This window comes from Osmerus mordax, chromosome 15 (assembly GCF_038355195.1).
Source record: "Osmerus mordax isolate fOsmMor3 chromosome 15, fOsmMor3.pri, whole genome shotgun sequence".
In the NCBI taxonomy this organism is placed as follows: domain Eukaryota; kingdom Metazoa; phylum Chordata; class Actinopteri; order Osmeriformes; family Osmeridae; genus Osmerus; species Osmerus mordax.
Genome location: NC_090064.1, coordinates 8,175,980 through 8,203,092, shown reverse-complemented (window position 1 = coordinate 8,203,092; position 27,113 = coordinate 8,175,980). Strand labels below are relative to the sequence as shown.

The window sequence follows — 27,113 nt, the reverse complement described above, 5'->3', positions numbered from 1 at the left end:
AGTGTTCTGTAGATAAATACATGGGAAGATCAATACGGGACTTGGTAGACCCTAGAAGGCAGTCTACTAACATACAGGCCTCCAGGCATAGGACACGTACTCCGTCAGACACTCAATTTAAGTTTGCTTCTGTTTCTAAATAGGAAAATTGAAAACATGGTAAATGTAAGATGTGGAGCATGCTACATGTTTTCACGGAGTCTTGTCGTTCTGAATTAAGATCTTAGTCTTCAAATTCGACACCATAAATCTGTGTCATCCACCCCTCTTTGAATGCTGCTCTTGGTACGCTCCCAACTGAAGAAGTGGTTTCAGTTCTCCCTTGAAAAGGAGATTTATTTCGTAGTCATTTAGCTTGATCGCTGGAGGTTGAACATTCCCGTGCATCGACTTTTTTTTTAAGGGATCTTTACTCGCGCAAAACTGGACCCGTACAGCATGACCATGTACAAGGGAAAACGTCGGAATCAACGATGTAAGTAGCTCAGCACACAAGCCGGATCGAGACTTCATAGCAGACTGAGCGGTAGTTGTTGATAATGTTTGCACCCATAACAAATTATTAAATTGTGATCTGTATACAATGTATTGATCCCATTGACACTTTACCAGCTATGCTGATCAAATGTCGGAGTGTTGTTTTTTTAATGTTTAATTTTGACTTCCAGCCTTTAGACACTCATAACAGTGTTGGGTATACGTGAAACTCCTAATGGTGTTTAATGAGTGGAACGATAGGCCCTAGTTGTTACATTTCAGTTTTAGTTATTTAATTAGTAGCCTACGATGTAAGAGTAGTGCTGCATCTGATGTTCTTCTGTCAAAAATAAAACTAAACACACTATGTATCACATAGGTCTGTGTCTAGAAACGTAAGTGAAATTTGGAACGCTAAATTATTTGTGCCAACCCGAAAATGATTATAATAAGTTAGAATCATATTTGAGATTTATTTTTCTTAACTTTATTTAGTTGCAGTCTGCAGTTGAGCAAAGTAGTAATACAAAAATGTAGAATTATTTTATCTGCTGTGTTATTGTGACTCACAATTAACTTTTATTTTACATTACCCATACGGTACTGTTCTTAAAACTCGAAAAGATACTGTATTGTGTGCCATCCAAAGAAATGTGATTAAATGTCTTTGAACAAGAGTCGAAGTGCACAGTGCTCTCCTCCTTAGTAATTTAATGAACACTTTCATGCGTGTTTGAGATGAAGCAGGGAGTTTGAGCCTTAAAACATAAATGTTTAAGATTGAGGTTCAGTTCAGGATTTATTAGTTTTTTTTAGATCCAACCATGTTCCAGTGCCCTGATCTCCTGGGATTTCCTACTTAAACCATCCGTGTGTGTGTGTGTGTGTGTGTGTGTGTGTGTGTGTGTGTGTGTGTGTGTGTGTGTGTGTGTGTGTGTGTGTGTGTGTGTGTGTGTGTGTGTGTGTGTGTGTGTGTGTGTGTGTGTGTGTGTGTGTGTGTGTGTGTGTGTGTGTGTGTGTGTGTGTGTGTGTGTGTGTGTGTGTGTGTGTGTGTGTGTGTGTGTGTGTGTGTGTGTGTGTGTGTGTGTGTGTGTGTGTGTGTGTGTGTGTGTGTGTGTGTGTGTGTGTGTGTGTGTGTGTGTGTGTGTGTGTGTGTGTGTGTGTGTGTGTGTGTGTGTGTGTGTGTGTGTGTGTGTGTGTGTGTGTGTGTGTGTGTGAGTTCTTGTGCATGTGTGCGCACATATCTATGAGAGACCAAGCATTTTCAGTTCATATTTCATCCCCTTCCTTTGTGGTTGTGATTCCTGCACACTGTTAGCAATGTTAACAACCATAAGCATCAACACCTTCAAGATGATCTGCAAGCATCCTCTGTTGTCCAGTGGACAGTTATTGCCATGGTGGAGTGGCTGCAGTGCATGGCAGATGTGTGTCAGTACCATCCCCCCTGCTGTGCAGATGCTATCACTGCTGTGTGTTTAATCCTGACAGGGAGGAAGAGGGATCGCAGCACAGACATGAGGAGGGCAACTGGCAATAGTAAGATGCCTCCTTATAATAAGCATAAGCTGAATGGAAAATTTGTGTGTGTGTGCACCAGTTTTTCCCCTATCCCGACCAATGTATTTGAGCTGATTTGAATGTCCAGTTGTCAGTCCATATTAGATGTCTGCATCGCTGATGGTTCCCCAGCTAAGGCTACGCTTGGCATTTGATGAGGTTCTTCTTCAGTAAGGTTCCCTCATAGGCCACAGGACAGACTTCTATCCCCATGGAGACCACTAGCCCCCAGCTCTGAGCCAGCAGAACCCTCCCGACACCTTGTCTTCCTCATGTAAGAGGAGCCTGTCGATGGAGAGATGGAGATGGAGACCCCACATGGAGGGTCTCCTCCTGACGGCCCTGGTGGATCTCCCGTGTCCTTCTTCGATCCAGCTGCACAACCGGAACAGGTCGCCATCTCGCATCCGTAAACGAGCATATTTGTTGAGGCTTCCGACCGGCAATGAAGAGTAGACATCTAGCCCTGATGGAAGAGGAAGACACCACAAACACTGACGAATGATGAGCAACATGTCTTTTGTGCCTCTCGTGAAGCCATACTGTAGCATGACATGGCTTACCAGCAGCTTCCAATGAAGCTTGTTAGCGCAGCACTCTACCCTTCTCCATCGGCACAGTAGTGCTGCGATGAACCAGATTTTAGTGACCAACAAAGCATGTTTCTGCAAAGTTCATCACTCCTGGTCTCTCCCTGTAGGAGCCAGCCTGACCAACAAGCAGGTAACGAACTGGGCCATCAGTGAGAGGACGTGACAGGGTAAATGAGTCTTCCCATGTCTCGGCTCCTCTCCACATCCCAGCCTGTCTTATCAGGAGCGGAGCGGAGTGGGTGGACAGTCGCCAGGATGAACACCAATCAGTCGGCCTATGCTGTCACTCACCCGCGCATGCAGAGGAGGGCGAGATATGAGTGTGCGCGGGCTCATTCTCGCTCACACAACCCGCACAATGACTGACAGATTGTGGGGGAAATTTTCAGCTTCTCTAATGAGGTCTGAATTTTTACCTCAGTTTGAGTCCCTCCGGTAACCATTTGACTGTGTAGTGCAGACTTGTGTGAATGACATTTTCCTGTATTAGGGGTAATATGAGAAGTTGACTGACATCTACACCAGATTTAGATAGGCGTTTCACAGCATCTAGTTATCAAATGTTGCATATCTCATGAATTGATAGACGCCGAAACAAAGTGTTTCTCTCGCTGTCTCACGCACACATTTTAGCGGACAAGTACACTGACATCACTTTGTCTCCATGCCGAAAATCCAAGGTAGCGTTGTCTCCACGTTAGGAGAGACTTACCTTATTTCCACATCGAAATGAAATATACATTTTGAACAGAGGATTCTAAAGGGCGATGACGCAAAATCTCTTTGATGTTCAAAGAGAATTCTGTCACAGACTTCGCACCAAAGACGGCCTATTTTTAGACTCCATTGAGCAGCGGGTTGCGGGAGATGAACGCACTGAGTAACCTGATTATCATGGCTTGTCATGATTATTTCGAACCGAGGAATATCAAAGGGAACTTGTGTTGTAAATGTTGATATATTTGTTGTTGTCGTCTCCCCCCCCCCCCCCCCCCCCCCCCCCCCACACAAACACACACACGCTTACACGCCTCATTGCCCACAATCAAATTATCTCAAGCTTTTAAGCTAATTAACTCGATCGTCAGTGGTACAGTATTCACTCGTACAGCACCATAGCCTTGTTTCTCTGTTTGGGTCATTGTTTACACAAGGTAGGCCTTTCGCAAGGCTTTGCACTTTGTATCCAGATGCTATCTCATCAAGATGCCTTCCCCCTTGTCTGTTTCTCTGGATCTCTCCCAGCCACAAGGTTTTGAGCGGGTTTATTTTTATTCAATAGCCCAGCCTGCCTTAAGTGGGGCAGGGGGATGAAACTCACTCCTTCATAGCGCAGCCTCTGTACGTTTAATGGAAAGGGTGAGACACGGTTCGTTTTATATCACTGACTAGACAAATTGCTTATGCAGAAGAATAGATAGAATATTTCAACCCTGGCCGAGCTTCGTGCAAGCTCATATCAGACTTTTGGGCTTCTGGTGAAAAGGGCCCCAGGCTGCCTTTGGATAGATGCAAAATGAGTGGCCACACAATGGCTAGCATTTGTTTGGTAGCAACCTGCTCGTGCTCTAGATGTGGATAAGTCACACACTTTCCAGAATGCATTGTGTGCCATGCAGAAAGTGCTGTTCAGAACAGTACTGTTTTGTTGATCCCTGTAATGGGGTTTGGAGACACAGGTGGTCACATTGAGAGAATCACTAACTGGTGTTTTAATGAATGGCCTCTGTTTCTTTGATGGTTGGAGTTTTAAAGGTAATTCTCCTTTGATATGCAGATGATGGTAAGGCCTCTATAGCAGTCCTTTTACTGAGTGATGAAACTACTTCTGAAACCAAGGCTACAGCCATGGTCCCTCCCTTTTATGGAGCTCTCTGTATACTCGTTCACAAACCGCTCACGTTTCACTTTGGGGGGGGGGGGGGAAGAAGAGTTGGAAAGGCATTGAACCTTTCTGACAAGCAGGAATGGAAGTGCTAGAGGATGAGGTAAACAGTTTGGCATGACGATGTGGGAGAGTTATGTTACTATGAAAGAGAGCCAGCAAATATTTCTGGAGATCGTCCCAAAAAATGTTGGGGGGTACAACTGGCGTTAGTGCTCGTATTCACAGGACAGTGATCAGATGATGGCTCTGTGTGGGACAGAGAGAGGCAGTTCATCTGTCGGTTGAGCTTATCTGAGATGGCTCTCTCCGTGTCTCTGGCTCTGAGGCCTGATGAAACGTTTGAGACACCAGTGGAATGTTAATTCCAGTAGCGGCCTATGAGAAGCTGTCATCTGGAGAGAGGGGGGAAAAAAAGGCCCCATATGGTTAACATTAACGGTGAGAAACGAATAACAAAGTTATGAACAATAAGGATCAAACGCTCTTTGATTTGGACAGTGTTGCTCCCTCAGGTTCATGTTTACCATCTCTTCTGGCTCCGTCATTTTGTCTGGAATGAGATGCAACAGTTTCTGCATCCCAGATTCCCTGCTTGTATACTCCCCCACAGTCACAGCTTAGGAGGTCTAAGGGGCGTGCATCAAAGCCAGACACGTTGATGAGATATGGGAGAAGGCCATTGGGTGGTCTGATCAACTCCTCATGTCCACCAGGCCCGAGTTACAGCCTCTCTCTCTCTCGGGTAGTTTGGTCCCTCCCTCTTTCTCGCCACCAGCCGCTTTGCATAATTAGTTGTGTAGTTCAATAAATGAAAACGAGGGAAAGTTTGGCGGCAGGCTTTTGGCTCTTCTAAGAACATACTATTTTATCGCTTTTCCTGCCTCTCTCTCCACACCCCTCCCCCCCCCCCCACTCCTTGTCTGTCTCTCTTTAATGTTTATCTCGCCTCATAGCCAGGGAGGATATGAGGCGAAGAAGGCACTTTTAAATGTGCATGGAAAATGGTACAAAGACGTCAGTGTTAGTCTGGAGATTGCTCCTTTCCCGTTTTAAGTCAGAGGAGGAACGTTGATGTCAATCCTGACGATCGCCGGCGCTCCCGAAGGGATTTGTCACGCCGTCGTTCCAGCAGCCCCCCTGGGCCCGTGGACATCGTTGGAGAGGCAGCATCAACACTTATACCTTTTCTGATAACGCTAGTTCGCCATTTACAGGCATCTGGTTTCAACAGTGAGCTTATTGGGCTTAGAAGCAGATTGTGGCAGAGGACGGTCCAGGGTACGGGAGTGTCTGGGTAAACTGTCTGGACTGAAATGCGAGAGCAGTAAAGAATGAGACGAGGCTTGATTTTGAATGTAGTTCGTTTCAGTGTCGGTCCACGTTTTGAAGCAGTTGTTTTGTACTTTAAGATAAGATCTGCACTATTCAGACACATTCCTGCTCCTCACAAACCAGCTAATATATAGTTACTCACAAATCCAATTGTAATGTGTACCCAGTCCTCTCCATCTCTCCCTCCCTCACTCTTCTGCCTGGCTGACAAGCCCTCTCTTTGTCCAATATCTTTTATTCTCAGTGCCCTCCCTGTCTGGAGAGACTGTGTGTCCCCCACACTAATGCTAAGTTTGTCTCAGAGTCCCCTACCCATCTGACCTTGTGCTGATCCCTGCAGGCTATTCCAGCCAGCTCCTTCTCTGAAGCCCCAGGCTAGATGAGCAGAACTTCTCCGTGTGTGTGTTTGAAACAATCAGCCTCTTCTAGCACTATGGAATTGCCCTGTCTGGATATATAACTGTGTGTGTGTAAAAGGCACAGTGTGATGTGACCAAAACCCATCTAGCAGTATGAGTCTGCCAGCAATGCTAATAATCTTACTCTCTCCCTTCTTTCTTGTTATTTCTTTCACAATTTATCTCCCTTTCTTTCTGTATATAAACTCGTCAAAAAAGTTTGGAAACGTTATTTCGGTCGATTATTCCTCCACTTCAATAATAACAATTGGTATTATATTTTATATCGTTGGAAAGCCTGATTAGTCACCTTTACAACGAGGTACAACTTGTAAGGTTCGTGCATTCGTGGAATGAGCAACACAACTAACTGTGTGGGTAGCGACCCAAATAAATGTGCCAAAATCCCCTGCAATATTGTTCTGTTGGTATTCACTCTCGTTTTTAGTTGCTTGGTGGATTGGAGGATTGCACTCTCCCACAGTAATAAGGAAAAAATAACACATTGGCCATTTTTTTTTAATCTATTTTTTACAATGGTTTAATCAAGGCCTCCTCCCATTGATGGTGTAATATTCCTAGCCCACTTCCGGGGGTGATGAAAGCAAGGAGAGAGAGAGACATGCAAGGCCTTCGTCACACCCCAGGTGTCAGATAGAAAGAACCTGCAGGTGACTCAGAATTGAAATATCTTATAATGAGATGTCTTTGCTCCTTTTGATAGATAGAGAGAGGCGTAAAGAAAGAGAAAGGGAGACCGAGAGGGGGACGGATGGAGAGCGAGGCAGAGAAAGAGAGTTGAAGAGAGAGTTTGGGGAGGGCTTCAGCGAGGAAGAAATGTGACAATAAAGGATGGGGCGGGGGGGGGGGGGGGGTCACACAGACAAAAAGAGTCATTCACACACTCGCTCTGTCAGACAGCCCGAGGGAGACAGATGAGGAAGGGAACAAATGAGTCCGATATCCAAGGAAGGCTGGGGTACCCCAGGGGGTCACTAGTGCACTGGCTTGTCGGGGAAAGACTGCAGTAACAGCTTATACTTTAGGCTTCTGTTTCCCAACAACATGGTAATATCAGTTTTATTTGATTTATTCTTGGAGGAACGAACCCTTTTGATTTACTAATCCACCCATGTTAATCTGAAGACCCTAACTAGACTGTTAACAGATTATTTATAGATATTTGTGTGTTTTTTTTTTAGGTCAGCAAGCGAGTACCGAGCAATTGGAATGTAGATATTTATGGCGTGGGATTCCACGCATGAAAGCCAGTCTGAAAAGTAAGAGTTCATTTTATCCTGCAGCCAGAAGTCGGTCTCTCCCTTTTTCCCCTCCTGGGTTTCAGTTCCACGGACAGCTAACTCCCTCTTTGGCAAAAGCTTAACTTAACATACACAGTAGGGGCTTAACTCAAGAATGCACATTGTGGTTTTATATAGTCTTGAGGCCATATATATTTCACAAACTCGGATTTGGGCCCCATTTGTATTTGAATCGCTGCTTCGTTAGCACCATGGACAGCTTCGCTCTCCTATTCTCGCCTTCCTTCAGCACCATGGACAGCAACTCTGGGATCTTGCTGTGTGTACAGGTGGCAGATTGAGCAAACAGACAGATGAATAGCAAACAGATGAATAATTTAATGAACCATGAATAAGTAAAACAAGCTGAGTGCTTGACCCCAGGAATGTGATTCACAGGGAGGGTTTTCCCCATACCTTGCATAGCACCAAACCACAGAACACACTGTCCCTGTTTAGATAGACACCCATAATAAGACCTGGGAGGAGGCCAGTTCCCCAGTCTTGTTAGCACTGGACATGCTGTGATGTGTTGTTGTATTAACGGCTCTTACTGCTCCAGAGGGCTTAACTCCTGACTCAGGCCTTATCCTGACAGCCCAGTCAAACGGGGCTAAAGCTCCCCTTACGCAGGGATGCGACAGCCAAGTGGAGCCAGTGCCCAAGGACAGTTTGTCAGCTGGCTGGCTGAAACCACTCAGCGTACAGAAGTTGGTGCTGTCCGTGGCGCTGGATGTGGTGCTGAATGTCTAAACGTAGGAGGATGAAACTGTAGTCTCTGGCTGGCTGGTTGTTTTATCGATTGAGTGGTTAATTACGTTTCCACCTGTTTGATTATCAGAGTAAGATGTATGTGTGGCTATGCCTTTATCTTTTGTGTACATTGAACAAGATGTGGTTGCTTAAAGATGTTTTTGCATCTATTAGTCCCAAGCCTAACATGTTGTTATTACACTTATCATTACCACATGCTCTGTTAAACACCTGCAAACACACGCTCACACACATGTAGTCATCGCTAAAACACACTGTTCACACAGCCCTTTACTGCTTCAGTAAAGGGAAGGAGGCACAGCTTCTGCATCCAGTTACTGCCTGGTCTCTCACTCCCTTCTACACCTCTCTCTGTCTGTCTGTTCTTCTACCCCTGACTCTGTTCTCATCCCCCTTTCTGTCTCCTCACTCCCTCCTTCTACACCTCTCTCCTCATCCTTTCCTTGTCTGGTTCTAATATATCTTCCCTGGTGATGATAGCCAGAGCTGGCATGGGATTATTTAGACTCAGACTTAGATTGTGCAACTACACTCAATATTGTACTGTCCAAGATCTTTTAAAATCTTTTGTTTGTCGTTTATATATTCTGTTCTTGCAAAATGGAAGTGGTGTCTGTTCTGAGACCTCCTCCACGTGGAAACGGAAGGGGAGTGGAAGTGAAACATTCAATAACCTTGCCAAGTGAAGAGATTGGAATTTGAATAGCCTTCAGAGTCCGTGATCCAATGTCCTCCGCCCTTGATGGTCTCGTGGTCTCCAAGAATTCATACCAAAGTTATTTTTATGACTATTGAAAATGGCTCCCATGGCTCTTGTCTTGTAATGTCGTAGTCTTTGAGGGACTCGTCGTAATTCTTCTGATGAATTTACTTACAAAAAGGGAATGATCAACTTTCATCCTCTTCACAAAGCTTACCTGTTTGTCTTCCACTGTACAGCCACATATGTTTGTGACGATTTATTTCATGTTATTCAGATATACTGAAAGGTGGTGAATAATCAAATGAAAGGAGCACGCAATGTTTGGATTTGAATGGAATGTATTTTGCTCTTGTACAAAGAGTGTACTGCTATGCATGAGGTTGCACAACATAGTCTCTACAGATCAAATTAGCCAATGACTCAGAGACCACACCTTCTGCAAGTGTTCTTCAAATAGAAGATGCTCTTTCATTCATTTACACAGCAGAGTGTTAAATTGGATTTGATGTCGGCATGGCCCTGTGGAGACAGAAGAGGCCCTGACATGCTGCTTTTTAAAAATTCATTTTTCTTACCAATAATTGCCTTTCCCAATAAACACTCTCCAACGAGGCAGTGATATAGGCCAGCGCTTTGCTTAATCTATGTCTGAACCACTGTCCCCTGATGTTTGATGATTCCAGGGTATACAGAAAGCTGTACAAGGGACAAAGAGTGAATAATGATGTGTGTCCTGTTTGTTGTTTTCAGACATTAACATGGCAGGAGAGCCAAAACCTTACAGGCCCAAGGCCGGCTCCAAGCGACCGCTCTCGGCTGTCTACAGGTTGGCCTGGTTGAATATTAATTTGTCTCTCTTTGTCTCACTTTTCATCCTGTCAGTTTTTTTCCCCACTCACTCTCTCCATCTCCGTCTTGTTCTCTCTCTCTCTCAAGCTTTCTTTCTCACTTTCTGGTGTTATTGGTTTCACAATGTCACAGCTCAAAATAGTCATATGCTGTCAAAATAAACCGTAACAAGAGAACACGGCACTGCACTGCTCTAAATGGAAAATAAACTTTAATTACATTTGCAGTGGGTTTTGAAAGATCAAAATTTTTTGTTTGTTTCTGTCATTTAGTTCAGTTTGTCAGTGTACACCTTTTCAACCCTTTGCTTAGGCTTGTTTTCTAAATACACACTGACCTTGGCATAAGCACCTGAAACTTTCCATTTCATTGAAATGGTTTCTGTTTGGACACACTTGAATGGACACATCCTGACGCTTTCTCCCTTTCTTTCCCTCCTCTCTCTTCACCTTTTTTTTCCTCTCTACCCTGCTTTTTCTCAACACGTTCTTCACAGCGGCTATGAATTCGACTACGACTACTACAGAGATGATTTCTACAGCCGGTACGATTTATATCATTTGTTTCTCAGATGAAGAGGGACTGAAGGTATTGGACGTTTGACATTTTGAAAGCACTCCTGTTTCAATAGGCAGCCCTCAAACCTTCCTTGAGACAGTCAAAGGAGGAGTGGGAAAAGAAAAGGTTGAGATCCATCGCATTGAGACCCATCTCAAATGAGTGAACGCTCAGAGCACACCACATTGTTAATGTTTATGACACCCGCTGTTTTGTCTTTTATTTGGTGGTGATCAGAGCCTTTATCTGTGGAGACATTTATGAAATGTCAAGTCGGCTGTGAGCCGTGATAGAAGTCTACTTTGGCTGAGAACAAAGAAGTCAAGGCAAAATGCCCTGTTTGACATTTTACTGCTCGCTCCACTCCCCGTGTTCTCCTTCTCGAAGCATTTGCCAATCTACTGTAACGTTCACGGTAGTGATTCGGTCACAAAGCTGAGGGGGGCGGGGCGGCAGCTGCTAGCGTACAGTATCAGCAAGTCAGATCTGACCTTTGATTGCATGTTGTTGCTGTTGAGGAGAAGGAAAATGTGATTACAATCTGTGTTTTTTTTAGTTTGATGTCGTCTGTAGATGGTAGGATGATGTGTGAGTAGGTTCATTCTCATTAGTCATCCTGTCCTTCTAGGCTGTTTGACTACCACGGGCGAATAGCCACCCCTCCTAGAGCTGTGATCCCCCTCAAACGCTCCCGTATCCTGGCGCCCTCCACACGCCGTGTCAAGACCTCCTTCCCCGTCAAGACCTCCTCCTCCTCTTCCAGACCACCCACTTCCTCCTCCTCCTCCTCTTCCTCTGGCCTCAAACGTAAGTTCACCTGGGCAGTCTTCTCCAGGGCCTCCAGATACATCAAACTACAAAAAAAACGTGCATGTTATACTAGAGATGTTACATTAAGAGTATTTTGACATAGAAATCCAGCTCCAAGTGACAACATTTTCCCTCTGCAATTTAGCCGCGCCATGGCTCGACACTGCTATAAAAGCCATGCTAATTGGCAGTTTCCACATCAGCAGACAATACCGGACATGCCAGTGGTGAAACATATTTGAATGCCCTCCTTTCACGATGGGAGCACCGTTGTTCCTGTTGCTAAGGACCCAGCCGAGCAGCCTAGCCTACTGCTGAAGTGTTTGATCGGCAGATGAATGACAACGGCGTGTACTAAATGTAATTAGCGTCATGTAAGAGGGAGGGTTTGGGTGGTCCCCACGGAGTCGCCTGTCTAGTTCTGTTTTCCTAAACTGCCGTCTTTAACCGTGGCCTGTATAATTGAAGCCAGTGTGCGGTCTGTCTCGTTTATTGTTGTCGGTTCAGTCCAGCCTTATCTGGGAGAACAGCTTGGTGGTGTCTGTCAGGGGGCCTGCAACACAGGTCTCACGGACGTAGAGAGTAAAAAAAAAAGGCAAAAACAAGAAAAAAAAAAAAAAGTGTTTCTCATCTTTATTTTTAGTTTGTAGATTTTCCACCTCAGACTAGAGACAAATCTCCTCTGCTACAGTCTGTGAAAGCCAGACAATGTTGTGAGAAATTACTCGTATTGGCATTGATTGATTGCGTATTAAGGTTAGCTATCCTCTGGGTTTGCATGGTTTCGCCATACTTGTGATGCAGAACAGCATTAAAGATCTCAACGTGTGACATGAGCCAACTGATGAATGCGCTCACATTTATATTGACCGTCTTTTTTCCTCTATTCCAGAGTCCAATAAACAGACTGAGCATGTCGAACATATATTCACTCGGCGTTGTAAAACTCAAAGAATGACTGGATCAAGAAAAAGGTTTCTGAATGAGTGTTTTACGATTATTAAACCCATTTTCAGTCAATCAAGTGGCTGTGAGTTGGTACTTATTTAAGATTCTTCCCCTGCGATCTTAGGGCAATGCTAGTGATTGCCTGTTTTTGATGCCAGTCAGTCTGAAATAACTTCAGACCCAGCTGCCTCAATTCTCATTGTCAAGTTTAATCTCCATCTCAGCAATTCAAAGACCTTTAGTATTTCAGAAACATTCTTGTTTTGTGGTCATCATGAAATCCCCAAATTAGATTAATCCATTTGCCCTCAATTCCCTCCAAACAACTATAAGAATACTTTTTTTCTCTCTCCTTTAATCCAGGCTCTCAATAGATGCTCAGTTGATGAAATGTCGGATTAGACTGTATGTCTGGAACTCTTTTTTATGGCTTATAACACAAAGAACCAGCTACTGATGAATTACAAACTGCTCCACACTTTCTGATAATCAAAGAGGCGATGACTACATTACCCAGAGGATAAAACAGTGTGTGTGTGTGTGTGTATGAATCAGCATTGAGTGTGTATTCCACATGAAACACCATTGGAACCAGACCACGCTTAGAGAAGGACACCACATCAGATCCATTTCCAATTTTCTCATCCTGTTAAAAGGTCATTTCTGTGCTACTCTTCAGCGTTTAAAGTCTATAAACTCCAGAACACTACAGCAGGCTCAATTGAGAAATTCCCATACACACACATACACACACACACACTCACACAACACCTGGACATAACTGCTTGCTGTGAAATTGGAAACCACACATATATACACAGTTGTGTGCTTTTAATAGCTTATCCTGTCAGCGCACCTGATTTTATACAGTATGTGTTTTGGAGCTAAGCTTTCTGATTCTGAAGGGAAAGCTGTGTTGTGGACTAGGGAAGGCTTTTACAGTCCCAAATTGTATCCTAATTGCAAAACAACTGATCGGATTTGATTGGTGTCAAATATGATTTCACGCTTTTACCTTTTTTTTCACATTTTGTGCTTTCAGTTGATGACATTCATGCATTTAAGGTTAGGGGGACAGATTTGTCTTATATTTAGGAGTAAATCTCCATAACCAGCTCGGCTCTAACTACTTGGGGTATACCCTCAGAGATGAGCTTGAATTCATCTTGACGTCTATCATATTTATGTGCTTGTTATGTTTAGCTGATCAGAATACTGACTTGATCAAGGTCAAGTCTTTCTGTTGCTTTTTAGGCTTTCTCATGACTAATAATGAAAGCAGCTTGGCGAGCTAGAAAGATTCAAGAAGTCAAAACCATTTTACACAGTCCATAGATGATGCGCTTGCCAGGGAAATGTTTTGATTTAGTCCAAAATGAAACTAGTTCTCTTCTATGATGTCAGTGTTACAATGTAAGAAATGCCAATAGATTTGTGTCCTCTTCTCATACTCTAGGGCCTCATTAAAAAGGCAATCGAAAAGATAAGCACGTTGGATGGAGGTATTGGATAGATGGAGGTTCTGTCACAGGTAGTGAGCGTGAATTAAACTGCATGGTGGATGTGAGCCGTGATCCAATCTACTGTACAGATTAATCCCAGAAAGGTCACGTTTGATTGAGAACTCAAGATGTGCACCAGGGAAAAATATTGCACCAAACAAATATTCAATTTTGGTTGATATAATGATAGGTTGTTGAGACAATTGGAACATATCCGATGATGGGTCTAGATCTGTGATTGAGCTGCTTATCAACAGGAATTGTGAAGCTCATTTCACAACTTACATGTTGAATCAGCATGGGGAAAATGGACCAAAACGTAGTTGCCTATAAAACGATTTACTGAAAGCCTGTGTGTGCGTTTGTGTGTTTTGTCTCAGCAGTGAAGTCGGATCAGCTCCAGACTATCAAACGGGAGCTGACTCAGATTAAGATGAAGATTGACTCTCTCCTGGGCCGCCTGGAGAAGATAGAGAAGCAGCAGAGGGCTGAGACTGGTGAGAACATATAGATGGAGCACTGGTGGTGGGGGTGGTGGTGGTGGCGGCGGCGGTGGTGGTGGTGGGGGACCTGTAAAACAACCCTACTACTGCCAGGGGGATGGAAATTAAGAGGGCACACACACACTATCAGTCTTCCTGACAGAGAGGGAGATAAGGGACCTGAGCTCTCTGTCATAACACAGAGGCGGGTGTCAACACAGCTCTGGCACAGTATGAGAGGCCTTTATAGATGTCCTAGACTAGAGGACACGGGAGGGAGGGAGGGAGGGAGGGAGGGAGGGAGGGAGGGAGGGAGGGAGGGAGGGAGGGATGGATGAGGTTCTGCTCTTAAAGGTTGCTCATCTCTAGGCTGTAGAGGTCAGTATGAATACACAGTAGTAATTACCTGAGTAATTGTCTTTCCGTCAAAGTCTCTGTGTCACCGTTTTCACCGTATTCTTTCTCTTTCTTTCCCTCTTTCTCGCTCTTGCACGCTCTCTCTTTCTCCTTTTGCTGTCCAGAGACTCAGAGGAAGTACGAGGACAACTGTGACTCCCTGAACGAGGAGTCTGTGTCCGAGGCAGCCGAGAACTCAGGCGAGGAGGCAGGCGATGGGGCCCTGGAGGTAGAAGCGGGAGAGATGACCGACGGGGGCGAGGATGACTACGATGACGAAGGCGGCCACCATCTGGTACAGGGAGGGGCGCTCTGGGAGGGGGGCAGTGGGAGGGGGGGATCTTGGAGGGGGGCAGTGGGAGGGGGGATCTAGGAGGGGGGGGATGCTGGATGATAGAGAGGCAGTATGGGAAATCTCAAGTGGACACATTGTCGTGCCCTTGCAATGGTTTTACAGAATTATTCATGGTTTCCAACCTGAGTGTTGGGTTCCACATGAGTGAATAGTGAGGCCGGCTCAGCTGACACTTTCTTTCTGTCGGACCTGGTTCAACTGAAGGCAGAGGCAGGCCTTAGCATGCGCACACACACACACACACACACACACACAGAGACCGTAACACTCTAATTAAAACAGAGAGCTGTGAACACACAGGGGAGAGTTGGAGGTCTGCCTGAACTGGTATGAATATGGAAATTAAGATGTCAATGGGATGGTGTAACTGTGTTTTGCAAAGTCACTTCCTCTTGGATTAGTTAGTGTGTGGTGTCATCCACTGCCTCTTTTATCAACACGCTGCTCAATTCTTTTTGAATACAATTTGCGCTACACTGTATTTCAAGGTGTGTGTGTGTGTGTGTGTGTGTGTGTGTGTGTGTGTGTGTGTGTGTGTGTGTGTGTGTGTGTGTGTGTGTGTGTGTGTGTGTGTGTGTGTGTGTGTGTGTGTGTGTGTGTGTGTGTGTGTGTGTGTGTGTGTGTGTACACGACAAAAGATAAAATCCTTTGATCTAACTTCTTGATCTTGAAATACAGTGTAGCGCAAAAAAGTTAACTTCTAACTTCTTATATATATATGTATGTGTATCACCTTTTAATCAAATCAAACGCAATTCAAAATGCTTTACAAGCGACAAAAACGTAGGAGGTTTAAAAATGGATTTACAAACTAATGCACATCAGAACAACTATAAAAGATAATGCAAGTAATAAAAATACAATTTAGATACTCCACATCAATCCATGGGAAAACAGTAACATTCTGTTAAACATGCAATAGAATAAATACATAGATATAGCTATGCATTAATACATCAAAAGATTTAATCTTTCTCTTTCTGGGTTCGTCTATGGTTCCCTGCAACCACGGATTCCTTATTATATCATATTTACAACCCATGAAACGGCAGGGGGGGAAGCCTGACGCTCAAGATCTAAGTCTTGTCCTCTTCACTTATGGAGGAGATTATTTGGAGGAAGGGAAGTGTGGGGAGATTTATTTGTTTCCCTGATGAAGGTCATATTGATCAGACAGTGATAATTCATGCCAGGGAACACTTCTGCAAAATGGCAGAATCTCCAGCCTCTCGACTTTCTTTGACCACTTTGAAACTTCCTGGGAGGAGCTTTTTTGTTCAGCTTGTTTTCCGACTTCATTTTGTTGTTTTTCTGTTCTTTTTTCAGATAGAGAACCACGTATCAGATATTGACAACTGAGAACAGGTAAGAGTTGTTTAGAAGCTTACTGATTACACTGTACAAGCTCACTGATCACACATGATTGCTTGGTCAGCCTCTGTGATTAGAAGGTTTTTTCCAGACGGTTCTTGGCGTACTTTAATGCCAGACCCAATGGACTGCTTCTTCACTGCTGCCCAGCATGAATGACTCATACCCTGACTCATAAGCTCTGCAACTTTAAGGGTAGCTCCAGTGAAGGGCAGATAATGCAGGTTTTGAAAGAGGGAACAGTAATAGTGCTCCAATGGCCCAGAACTGCCTATAAACAACATCCATCTAATTAAATTGTGTGGAAGTGGCCATGGCAAGGCTGTGTTGCCTTGGTTCTCCCACATCAGGCTGGGGGGGGGGGGGGGGTGTAATGATCCAAAGACATCATCAGTAGGCCTGGGGATGGCTGGGGCCACTTCTGGGTATTTATGATTTAGGTCCTGATGATGCAACATTAACACAGAAGCCCTCTTGGGAGCAAAGGAAAGCCCAGACATGATTTCCACTGTTTGTATTAGTGCTGTTTGGTCATTAAATGTGTGGGGCCCCCTGTGTTGGAGGCTTTATGAGCTTTTAAAGGGCAGGACAAAATGTTCTCATATAGTACAACCCATCATATCCTGGTGCCCCCCCACCCCCCTGTCTCTTTCTCTCTTTCTATTTCTCTCTCTCTCCCCATCTCTCTCTCCCACCCTCCTCCTCCTTTTGCTTGTCCATGGATCTGGTGTCTCAGTTCTACCCTTCTCATCCACATATAAAGCAGCCATATGTTCCACTGTGATTTCCTGTTTTCTTTCCATATGTTTTGCCACTTACCGCCAGCCCAGCCTTGAGCTGCAGAACCTTACATGGCATTTTAGAAACCTGGCAATCCCATGTGGTTTTTATCGGCACATCTAGAAATGAGAATTCACAGTTCTAAAGCTTCAGGAGATAAGTGTGAACACATTCAAGTGTTTGGACTTCCTCCCAGCTCCCAAATATTTCTCAGGAGATTTCACACTGGGTAAACATTTAACTGTGTAAAATCTTCAGATTAGCAGAACCATGAATAGTAGAAATGGCGGTAGAGAAAGTGATACAGTACACCCATTTCTAGTTTTTTTCTGAAACTGTAAAAATTCATGAATATCTTTTCAGGATGAGGAACCGCTTCCTCTCAACCTTTTACAACCATCCTGGATCAACATAGAATTGAGGGAAAACATCTATTTTGGAATGGAAAGCAGATCATCCTATTCCTCTTTCTGTGTCAAAGATGACATGTATTCAGATGCCCAGTGAACCCAACCAACCATGACAAATGTTGCCAGTCCCTTTTTAACAGCCAAACTGATTTTACGTTTGCATTGTGTGCAAACGTAGCACAGACTGAATATTGATTTGAAGGTTTTATTCCGTTTTAAGTGGTGAAATTATTCTCAGTGTTTATAACAGTTACCATTATCTTTTTAAAATGTGTTTGTTTAGTATATGCTGTTTACCTAATGTTTTGTCTGTAACTCGCGTTCTGTACAGAATCATGAATCCTGCACAATTGACACCCTAATTATTCTGACATCTCAGCTTGATGAACAGTGATTTTTCAAAATCTGAGAAATCTCTTGGCTGTTTGGGGCTTGTACTCATGCATAAGCTACAGTATAGCTGTTAGCATAACTTTAGCAGCTTATCCATTTATCGCATGCTCACCCTGAGGGAGGTGTTCTATCAAGTATTTCAAGCTCCTGCCAAATGTATAATGCAGAGCGAGTCCCCCTGTGGTTCCCTGCCAAATACTGCATGGGCACCATGCCAGGGAGCAGAGCCCTGTGTCTCTCCACACTCGTCTCTGTGCAGGCTGTGCATCCCAGCATGCAACATTCTCAAAGAAGCGCTGCCCACTTCACACTGACTTGACCTTTCCTTTAAGGAGATGCAATTCTTCGACTTCCTCTTTTTTTTTGTTGCTCTGCACCAACTAAGCTGAGGATTCAGAAACTTTTCAAAATGAACAGATAGTGGCAAGGTTGAAACTCCTAATGCTCTGTCACCCGTTATTGCAAATTGAATCATTATTCCTAATTGAATGTTTAACGCAATTGCTCCCGGTAGGCTAATTATGTCATGACTTGTGACGTGAAGCTATGTCACTGTTTTTCATCCCGCAGTATCCAAAAAATGTATAGTATGTTCTGCTTTTAGGTGTTATTAGACTGGATTGTTGATTGGTAATTTCATGTCATCTATTTCAACAAGAAGTCACTCAAAAAATAAATATCCAATGTTGACAATTAACATATTTTTGCATTGCCACATCATTTTGCAGTATTGTGGTCCTTTCTGCTGTCGGCCTGTTTAAGAAGTAAAGTCCCATTTCTCAAGAAACTGTTGCAATCACGACTGCCAAATCTGCACTGCAGTACACAGTAAAGACAGACATTTTAAATAGCTATAGTTGTAATAAAGTAATTAAACGGGTGTTTTGTATTTGCCAAATCAATAAACTGACCAATATTGAGAGAGGTTGCCTTTTTCTAGAGGTCTGTTCAAAGTTCAGTCACTGCAGTGCAGGTTGGAATCTGACTCAAAGCCAACCTTATGTTACAAAAACATAAATGTGTTTTAATGTAAAAGGTTTGTTGCAAGCCTCATCACATGTTTTTCTTGCATCTACTTTACAATCAATCAAACTAACTTTATTTTATCAATGTGTTGTTGCACCATGTAAATATCCCTTGCAACCGAAGACATGTGATCTCAGTTTTGTCACATGCATATTTACTAGAATATAGAAACAGTGTTGTACAGGTGAAGAGGACCTCTGCAGTGATATGATACTTGACAATGTTGCAATTGACCTTGCGTGCTCTAAAGAAAAAAAATGAACTAATTGTTTATTAAGAGGATGGGGAGATTAAGCAGGATGAAAGATGTGCAATAGGAAAAAAATGTTGTATAGAAATGTACATTTTTGTAAAAACAAATATTTTTTATTAAATGCATGTTTGTTGTTTCTGTATGTTCATTCTATGTACAGTGTATGTTTGCAACTTGTATGGCTGTAGGCCCCATTGCATAGAACAAAATACAACAATGTAATGTACAGTTACATTTGTAAAATCTTTTCAGTCAATACAATGCTTATTTGTGTTATGTAATTAAGCCATCGCTAGTTTGAATTACATTCTTTTGTTTTGCAAATAAATATTAATTCAAAGACTGTCTTGAAGTCATGTAATTTACTGTGGCCATTGAAAATAAATATAACCAAATGTCATTGAGCCTCACAATAGTAAACAAGGAATCAATTTTGGGGATATAGATGTACATTAGAAGAAGCAGTGATTGTGTTGCAGGATATTAGGTTGGCCTGGTTTGATTACAATTTCTAGCAGCAGCCAAGAGTCATAATCTCAAGGTTAGGGTTTGGGTTTCTTTCTTCCATTGACTAGTTTTAAAATGGAGAAAACCCTGTTTTCAAAAAGTGTTTACCCAGCTCACTATTCTACTTGTGACAGTTGAACTCAATGTACAGGATACAGCTGAAAGACTTGAGTGACACTAAGATGGAACCAAATCAAACGCGCTTGTATTGGTACATAGCACAGTCCAATCTGGGAAAGATTCTCCTGTGAATGAAGGCGACTGTCCTTGAAAGGTGCCGTCAACCCCCTCGATGAAGAGCTCTGTAAAGGTGAGGAAGTAGCAGCAGGTGGCTAATTTAAGACTCCATTTATCAACAGTAAAAGGTAATGTTCCAAGGTTGACGAGGGCCAACTTCAATGTCATAGATAATTAGTCATTTGTATTACATCTGTACACCAATACTTGGCTTGACAGCCCCCAGCTGTTTTAAGTTAACCTATATTAAACTATTCACCCTCTGTAATGCCTTCTCATGGAGGGGTGTTCGTTTACAGCTGGATAAAAGACCTTTGAATTGCCCAGGTTTATTGTTTAATGTAGATGATAAAATACTCACTGTTAAACATGTCTATTTCTGTTGTAAGCGATGGGCTCAGTGAGTAAGAGACTGCAGAACAGGTGCCCTTTAGTAATCTCTCAATCAGTCAAACCGGTCAAGCCGTAACTCATTAAAATCACTGAAACCAATTAAAATAAGACGGCTGATTGAATCCATAAATGTCAGCTTGTTTGCCATCGTCTAAATAATTGAGATAATCAATGGTGCTGTTTTTTGGGGGGGCTTATCAGCCGAGTCACGTTTGTTTGTGCTTGCATACGTATTTACCACATGTTGATCACATTAGAATGATTCTTAATGACAAATGTATGGTTTACTGGGCTAGGGGTGGGGGGGGGGGGGGGGGGGGTGGTTTAGAGGAACGCCAACCAACACAGTGAAATGCAAGCAGGCAATTGAGTGATAACATTTCTCATTCTCCATTTTCCCTAAGTAATTATCATTCATCTAATTCATCAATTATATTTATCTTTCCAGACATGCCAACTTTTAGGAAAACATTCAACTTCGAAGGAAACTATTTTTATGCCAATATCCAATTTCATATCCCCAGAAAGTTGTTGAGGATTTGCAATATTGCAAATGTTCATCTACCCAACTGACTGCACAAATCTTCATTAACATTTATATTATATTAGCTCAGGGGTGCATGATGTGCATATTTCCATGGTCTGATTTGAAAAATATTTAAATGACTGTGTGTGTGTTAGCAATGTTGTGAGTCAGGCAGCATAGTAGAATAAAGTGACCTTATTTCCTATCTGTCAAGGGCAGAATGTCATAATCTGAATATTTGAGAACATTAGAGTGACAAATTGTAATGACAGGAAGTTACATTTGAAGTTACAGTAGCAGTATGGATTGTAGGTTACAGTTATTGATGGCTTAGTTATTGATATATTAGTGACTGATGTTGTAAATCAGTAAATAGAGATTATTTACCACAGTAAGATATATACTAGACAAGTAGATACTATATCATTACTATTTAATGTCTTGCCTCGAGTATCAAAGTACTAATTTTAGTTATAAAATTACTATACTCTTAACTTTATCAATGGTATTCCCACAGATTTGAAGCATCACACATAGCAGAAATAATGGAAACAGATTGATCAATTTGAATATCACATTGAACATAACAACATTACTCTAGATTCAGGGTTATTTTCAAGCAAATGGAGAACCACAGAAAATTCCATTGACTGAATGGCTGAAGTGAACTATCCTCGCCTTAGGGATGAGTCACTGGGAAAGTCATCAAGATAGCGCAGGAATATCCATCAGCAGATAATGTAAAATATCAAATATGCCACTGTGATGAATAACATCAGGGTAATGGGTAATGGGCTGGGGGGGTGAAGGAGTTTGGATGGAAAGGGGATTAGATGTTTATCCTGACAGAGTTTGGAGAGAATGGGCTTGTGGTACAGCTGTATTCCTGTGACCTACGTATGTGAAAGGAAGTAATCAGGGTAATACAGTCTGAGTAAAGTAAAGTTGGAGGACATAGTCAAAAGAAAAAAAAAATTCTGTCAATCAATACAGGGACTGACTCATTAATCCAAAATAAATTCATGGAGAGAATAAATTGGAGCCATGTTTAATGACATCTCCATCTGTGTACTTTGCACTAAGTATACTGAATCAATGACACTAAGTGAGGGAAAAGGTTATCTGTTACTGTATCTATAGCTTGACCTTGGAAGCACTTAGGAGTGACAGCACTCTCCAACATCCTCAGTCAAGTAATTGTCCATATATTGCAGGAGGATGTGATGCTAGAAAGAAGAACATTTAACATCAAAGAGAGAGAAAGAGTGATGAAAGGAGAGGAAATGACAGAAGAGGGGACCAGGAGAGAAGAGAGCAGAGAGGCGCAAAGAGGAGAGGGGAGAGAGGAGGGGAGAGGAGGGGAGAGGAGAGGGGAGAGAGGAGAGGAGAGGTGGAGTGTTAAGGAGAGACTGACTGGGAAAGACTTACAGAAAGGCAAAGACATGCTGTCACTCTGAGGTGAGCACTGCTATACCAGGACATGAATTATCTCCTTTTAGAAAAGAGGGCATGTTTCTTCTCGAAGATCTTGGATGTGTAATTGAACACATCAGTCTAGGTGTTCAGATCGATCTGGACATTGAATGAGGACAATAATCTGGCGTGCCAGACTGAGGGCAGAGCCCAGCAGTGTTACACAGATAACCCTGTCCATGAACTATCACCAGTTGTTAACTCTATGAGGACCGACTCATTATCGAGGCAGGCTAATATGCATCTCAATGGGAGACTGACAACATATGGGAGATTAGAATTAATCTAATTATAGTTATGAATTCAGGGAGAAGGGGGAGAGGAGGCGGGGGGTTCAGTGGTCTTTTAGGAGGTGTGCCAGCATCCACAATTCACATCATTTACCAGAACGTTCACCAAAAAAACTAAACATTGGAGCTGTATATTTTTCATGTTTAAAAAGTGTGAGTGTTGATGCATCCTCTCAGAGCATGTTCTGGAGGAACACGAGGAACCCCATTCCGAACTCAGTTCTAAGATGAAAAAGCTATAGATTTCACATCAACCAAGACAGAGAGAGAGAAAGAGCAGGCTCAAAATGTCTCATCTATAATGGCCAAGTGCCCGGCCAGTGAATGATGTTCCCCTTTACTGCAGTGGTCATCAATGTTCATCATACTTCCCTGAGCTCTCACAGTGAAGCAGAAGAGAAGAAGAAAATGCATTTTCTGGGATCCAGTTTGCCTTTCCACAACCAAATTGCCTATTGATCTCTTTCTCTTTGTCTATCAAGCGAGAGCATTGCATGCCAAAATCTGTCCCCTTCCTGACGGCTGCCTATATCTCACTGTTGATTGATTCCCTGCGAGTAGAAGTTGGTCTGACTGAACCGCCAGTGATGTGAGTTGCTTGTCAGGGGTCACACACTACCAAGGGGCATCTCATTATATGCTTATAATGAGATGCAGCCATTTATCCTCCCTACTGTTTTAATAGACTTTCTTAACGATTTATTTGTTTGTTTTGTTTTTCCGAACTACAGACATGATCTCTGGTTGGTCTCCTCATTGGTTGACCGTTTTACAGTGTGTCGGATAGGACGTGGGAAGATACTGACAGTCAAGGCTATTCCATTCATCTCAATCTTTATAAAATTCACGAAGACTCGTGTTTAAAGCAGGCAAGGTGGTATTGTGAGGAAGTCGGTAGCTCTGAACCCCAACCCCCCCCCCCCCCCCCCCCCCCTACTGTGACTTGGTGGGGGTGGGGGCGCCAGTCTTTTTGATTAGGCTGCCACGGTCGGTATACTCCACGATGTCCTGTGGATTCCAAGGTTCCGAGATTCTCTGGCAGTACACTGCTGCTACGAATGTCAGGCAGTCTGTAAAATCTTAACAAAGACTCAATTTAAAACACTTGTTACGTTTATCTGGAGACGTTTTAAGGCGCTTATAGTTGGTTGAATCACTTATAGTGGAAAGATTTTAAGAGAGTACAATATTAAAGTGTTGATTTTCCCCTAGTTTGGTTGTGTGCATTAATATTTGATTAATTTCTCAGTTAGAGAAGCATGAAATTGAATTTGGATAGGTGGTTATTTAGAGCGTCAAGCTTAGTTTTGAAGGAAAAAAAGATCAACATTATTTATATTTTTTTATAGTAATATGTTGCCTACTTTTAACCTCAAATCTGACAGATGTAGCCTAGACAGTGTAATTCACATATTATGACAATATTGTACAAGGTCATCCACGGTTGGGAAAAAGAGGCATAGGGAAGGCAGTAGAGGGCGAGTGTAGCACCTGCATTTATGGCATTGATTTCCAGTAGACTGACTTTATGTTACGGACAACTGCTAAACACCCTTCCATTCATCACTCTTTCACTCTCGACTGTAGCTGGAGTGAAGCTCCTGAAGAAAAATATTGTACAATCTGAAATGGTTATGATTGAAAAATGTGAGTCAAAAATCATACTTTGATTTGATTTATATATCCTAAGTCCTTCTGGCTTTTACAGTATGTGTGTTTACATGGGAATATGTGTTTTTCTTTTAACTACCCGAGGCTTTGGAAACCAAGAAGTTATAACAACAAACCAAACATTTCACCCTCTTCTGTAGGTTTAAGAAGTTAAGAAATATGAGTTGTATCACCTTCTGATGACGTGTGGGGTGAAGCAAACGGGCCATTTCTAAAATGTCAAAGGAAAGGCTGTAACCTTTCAAAAGGTTAGCTATAACAGGAGGCGACCTATACTGCAAAACTTCCCAGATACAGTATGTATGTCTGTAGGCCTACATGATTAGCTGCCAAGCAAGTGTAATTAAAACAATAAAGATATCCACAAGGTAACAGGGATCGATCTTGAATGGAGTTATAAGAATTCTAATTACAACATTAATAGCAGCACAATGCGTTCATAAATCATGAATTATTCAAAGGGCCTGCTAGATTTGAATTTCATCTCTATGCATAATTTAATTTCAAACCTAACAGCTGGGTGCACGATCAGGGGCGCGTCTAATCAGAAGGTGCACGAGGGAGATGTTCTGAAAACAACCAGGGGAGTAAGAAGAAGACTGCCAGCTCGATTAGATAGGTTTTCCTTAATGCCACAATCAATAATGTGCTGTCATCCTCTTGAACGACTGTGCTGGTTGTTTAAGCAGATGTTTTTTAGGATTATCTTCATCACAGTAACATCAATTTGTCTCAGGAACGGTAACGTTGATTATCAACGGTTGGAATCCACCCTAACCTCTTTACAACAAAACAGTTCCAACAAACTGTATAGACTATATTATGATATTTACTGAGAACCCACCGATAAATCACACACAGACCGTGAGATTGCTAACTTTCAGTTTTTACCACCAGGACAGATTAGGCAAGGAACATCAAGTGTTTTGCCTCTCACAAAGTGCATCTCACAGAAGTCTCCAGAGCTTTGGCCCTTCCAGTCACATGTAAATGTGACTGGAAGTGACCGGGAGTCAGGTGGCTGAGCGGTTAGGGAAGCGGGCTAGTAATCAGAAGGTTGCCAGTTCGATTCCTGGCCATGTTGTGACGTTGTGTCCTTGGGCAAGGCACTTCACCCTACTTTCCTCGGGGGGAATGTCCCTGTACTTACTGTAAGTCGCTCTGGATAAGAGCGTCTGCTAAATGACTAAATGTAAATGTGGTAAGACCAACAGGAATAAACGAACCATAGTGACCCTACCCCCACACTACCAGGTACAGGTAACAGGTAACTTGATTTGCTTAGATAAAAGGTTATACCATGCCAGAAGGTTCTCTAATTAGCCAGTTGATACATTTAAACATGCAGTATAATCACTTGACCCAAGATCTTATAGTAGAAGTATGCAAGATCTGTGTAATCTCTTTAGTACCTCTGGTAGGCAACACTACATATTATATATCACTTTAAACTGTTGACTACCCTGTGTGTGTGTGTGTGTGTGTGTGTGTGTGTGTGTGTGTGTGAGGGGGCACTCACAGTACTATGCAAGAGAATGGAGCTTTGACACAGTTCCACTTGTTAGTCAGTTGTGGCTCCGCCTTGGACTGGTTAGCCTGCAGACGGGTATCCGCAGTGGAGGGAGTCGATAGCAACTCTGGTTTCATATCCTTGGGTGTGCTCACCTGTTTGAAATCCCCCTCTCTTCCTCCTGGAGGGTGTAGGCGAGGCTGACTGCTCTGAATGCCAAGTGTTGTCTGTGAACTATGGAGAGGTGGAAGGAATCCATAATGTGGATTTAGATACCTTGATAAGGCTGTACGTTGTGCAAAACATCTCTGGACAAACCGATACAGATGGTCGATGTCTTAATTCACAAACTCAACAGTGGGTTGAGCACCTGGCTACGATTGCTTTTGTACATGATTATTCAGTGGCCCTCTAGATATGTCTAGGAGTTGGTGGAAAATTGAACCTCGAAATGATTTTAGCTGACATGTCAAACCAGTCCTCACGTATTTGTTTGCGTGGTATTGTGTTTTTTTCCTTCCTCCGCTCCTTCGCTGAAGAAAAAACAAAAAACGGAATCTTGCATTCTCTCCTCCCTTTCCTTATTTTTTCTTCTCTTAGAACCTCCAGTGTTGTTTGATCCTCCTCTCTGAACCTGTGCTCTTCTTTTGAAATCTATTTCCTCTCCTCTCTTCTCTGGCCATCTAACTTCCTCTGGCTGAAGTGAGCCGTGTTCTTATCATCGTCTCTCCTCCTTGCCTGGGGGTAAGGACTACCCCCCACCCACCCCACCCCCTTGTAGATGTGCTCCAGAACGGTCCGTGATCGTTAGAAGACTTGCCCCCAGGCCCACCTCCATCCAGAAGACAGTAAAGACACAGCTCCCCTGGAGTCTCAGACAGGCCCTCCACAGACAGAATTCTAAAGTAATTTACATGAAAGGTTTCAAGTTCTTGCTCCTCTCGACTGTTTCTTAGAGGTCTATAACGAACATCCTAAATGGTTCTAAAGCTTAATATCGACAAATAAATCCGAAACCTTTGGTAACTAGCTTTGGTCCTAACCTCGCTTAGTCAATCCCTCTCTGATGGACAGGGACTTGTGGTATAATGCATCCAGAGAATTTGGATGTATCTTATGGTTTTGTTCTTACATGGGGTATGGGACTGAGGATGTGTGCTGTGAGCAGACATACTTGGTGCACATTTCCAACAGCTGTACCATGAAGTGCTATTCTTTCCACTTCACTAACATCCATACACACCTCTTTAAAGTCGCCCTCATCAGCCATTCTCCCTGTTTCTCAAGCGCCACACAATCTGAAGGTGTGACTCAACCAGCAGAATATAAGCAACGTGACTTGGATTC

The 27,113-nt window shown here is 43.0% G+C and overlaps 1 protein-coding gene across 1 annotated transcript in view; it reads left to right on the top strand.

The window, feature by feature from the left end:
• Positions 1-19,502, top strand: part of LOC136957476 (RNA-binding Raly-like protein) — a 31,097-nt gene extending 11,595 nt beyond the window's left edge. The window contains exons 2-8 of the mRNA XM_067251428.1: positions 9,777-9,852; positions 10,372-10,419; positions 11,062-11,240; positions 14,077-14,190; positions 14,697-14,866; positions 16,253-16,291; positions 18,609-19,502. Coding sequence (XP_067107529.1) covers positions 9,777-9,852; positions 10,372-10,419; positions 11,062-11,240; positions 14,077-14,190; positions 14,697-14,866; positions 16,253-16,285 — 620 coding nt within the window. The 3' untranslated portion in view covers positions 16,286-16,291; positions 18,609-19,502. The remainder of the gene's footprint in view (positions 1-9,776; positions 9,853-10,371; positions 10,420-11,061; positions 11,241-14,076; positions 14,191-14,696; positions 14,867-16,252; positions 16,292-18,608) is intronic.
• Positions 19,503-27,113: the final 7,611 nt, after the last annotated feature.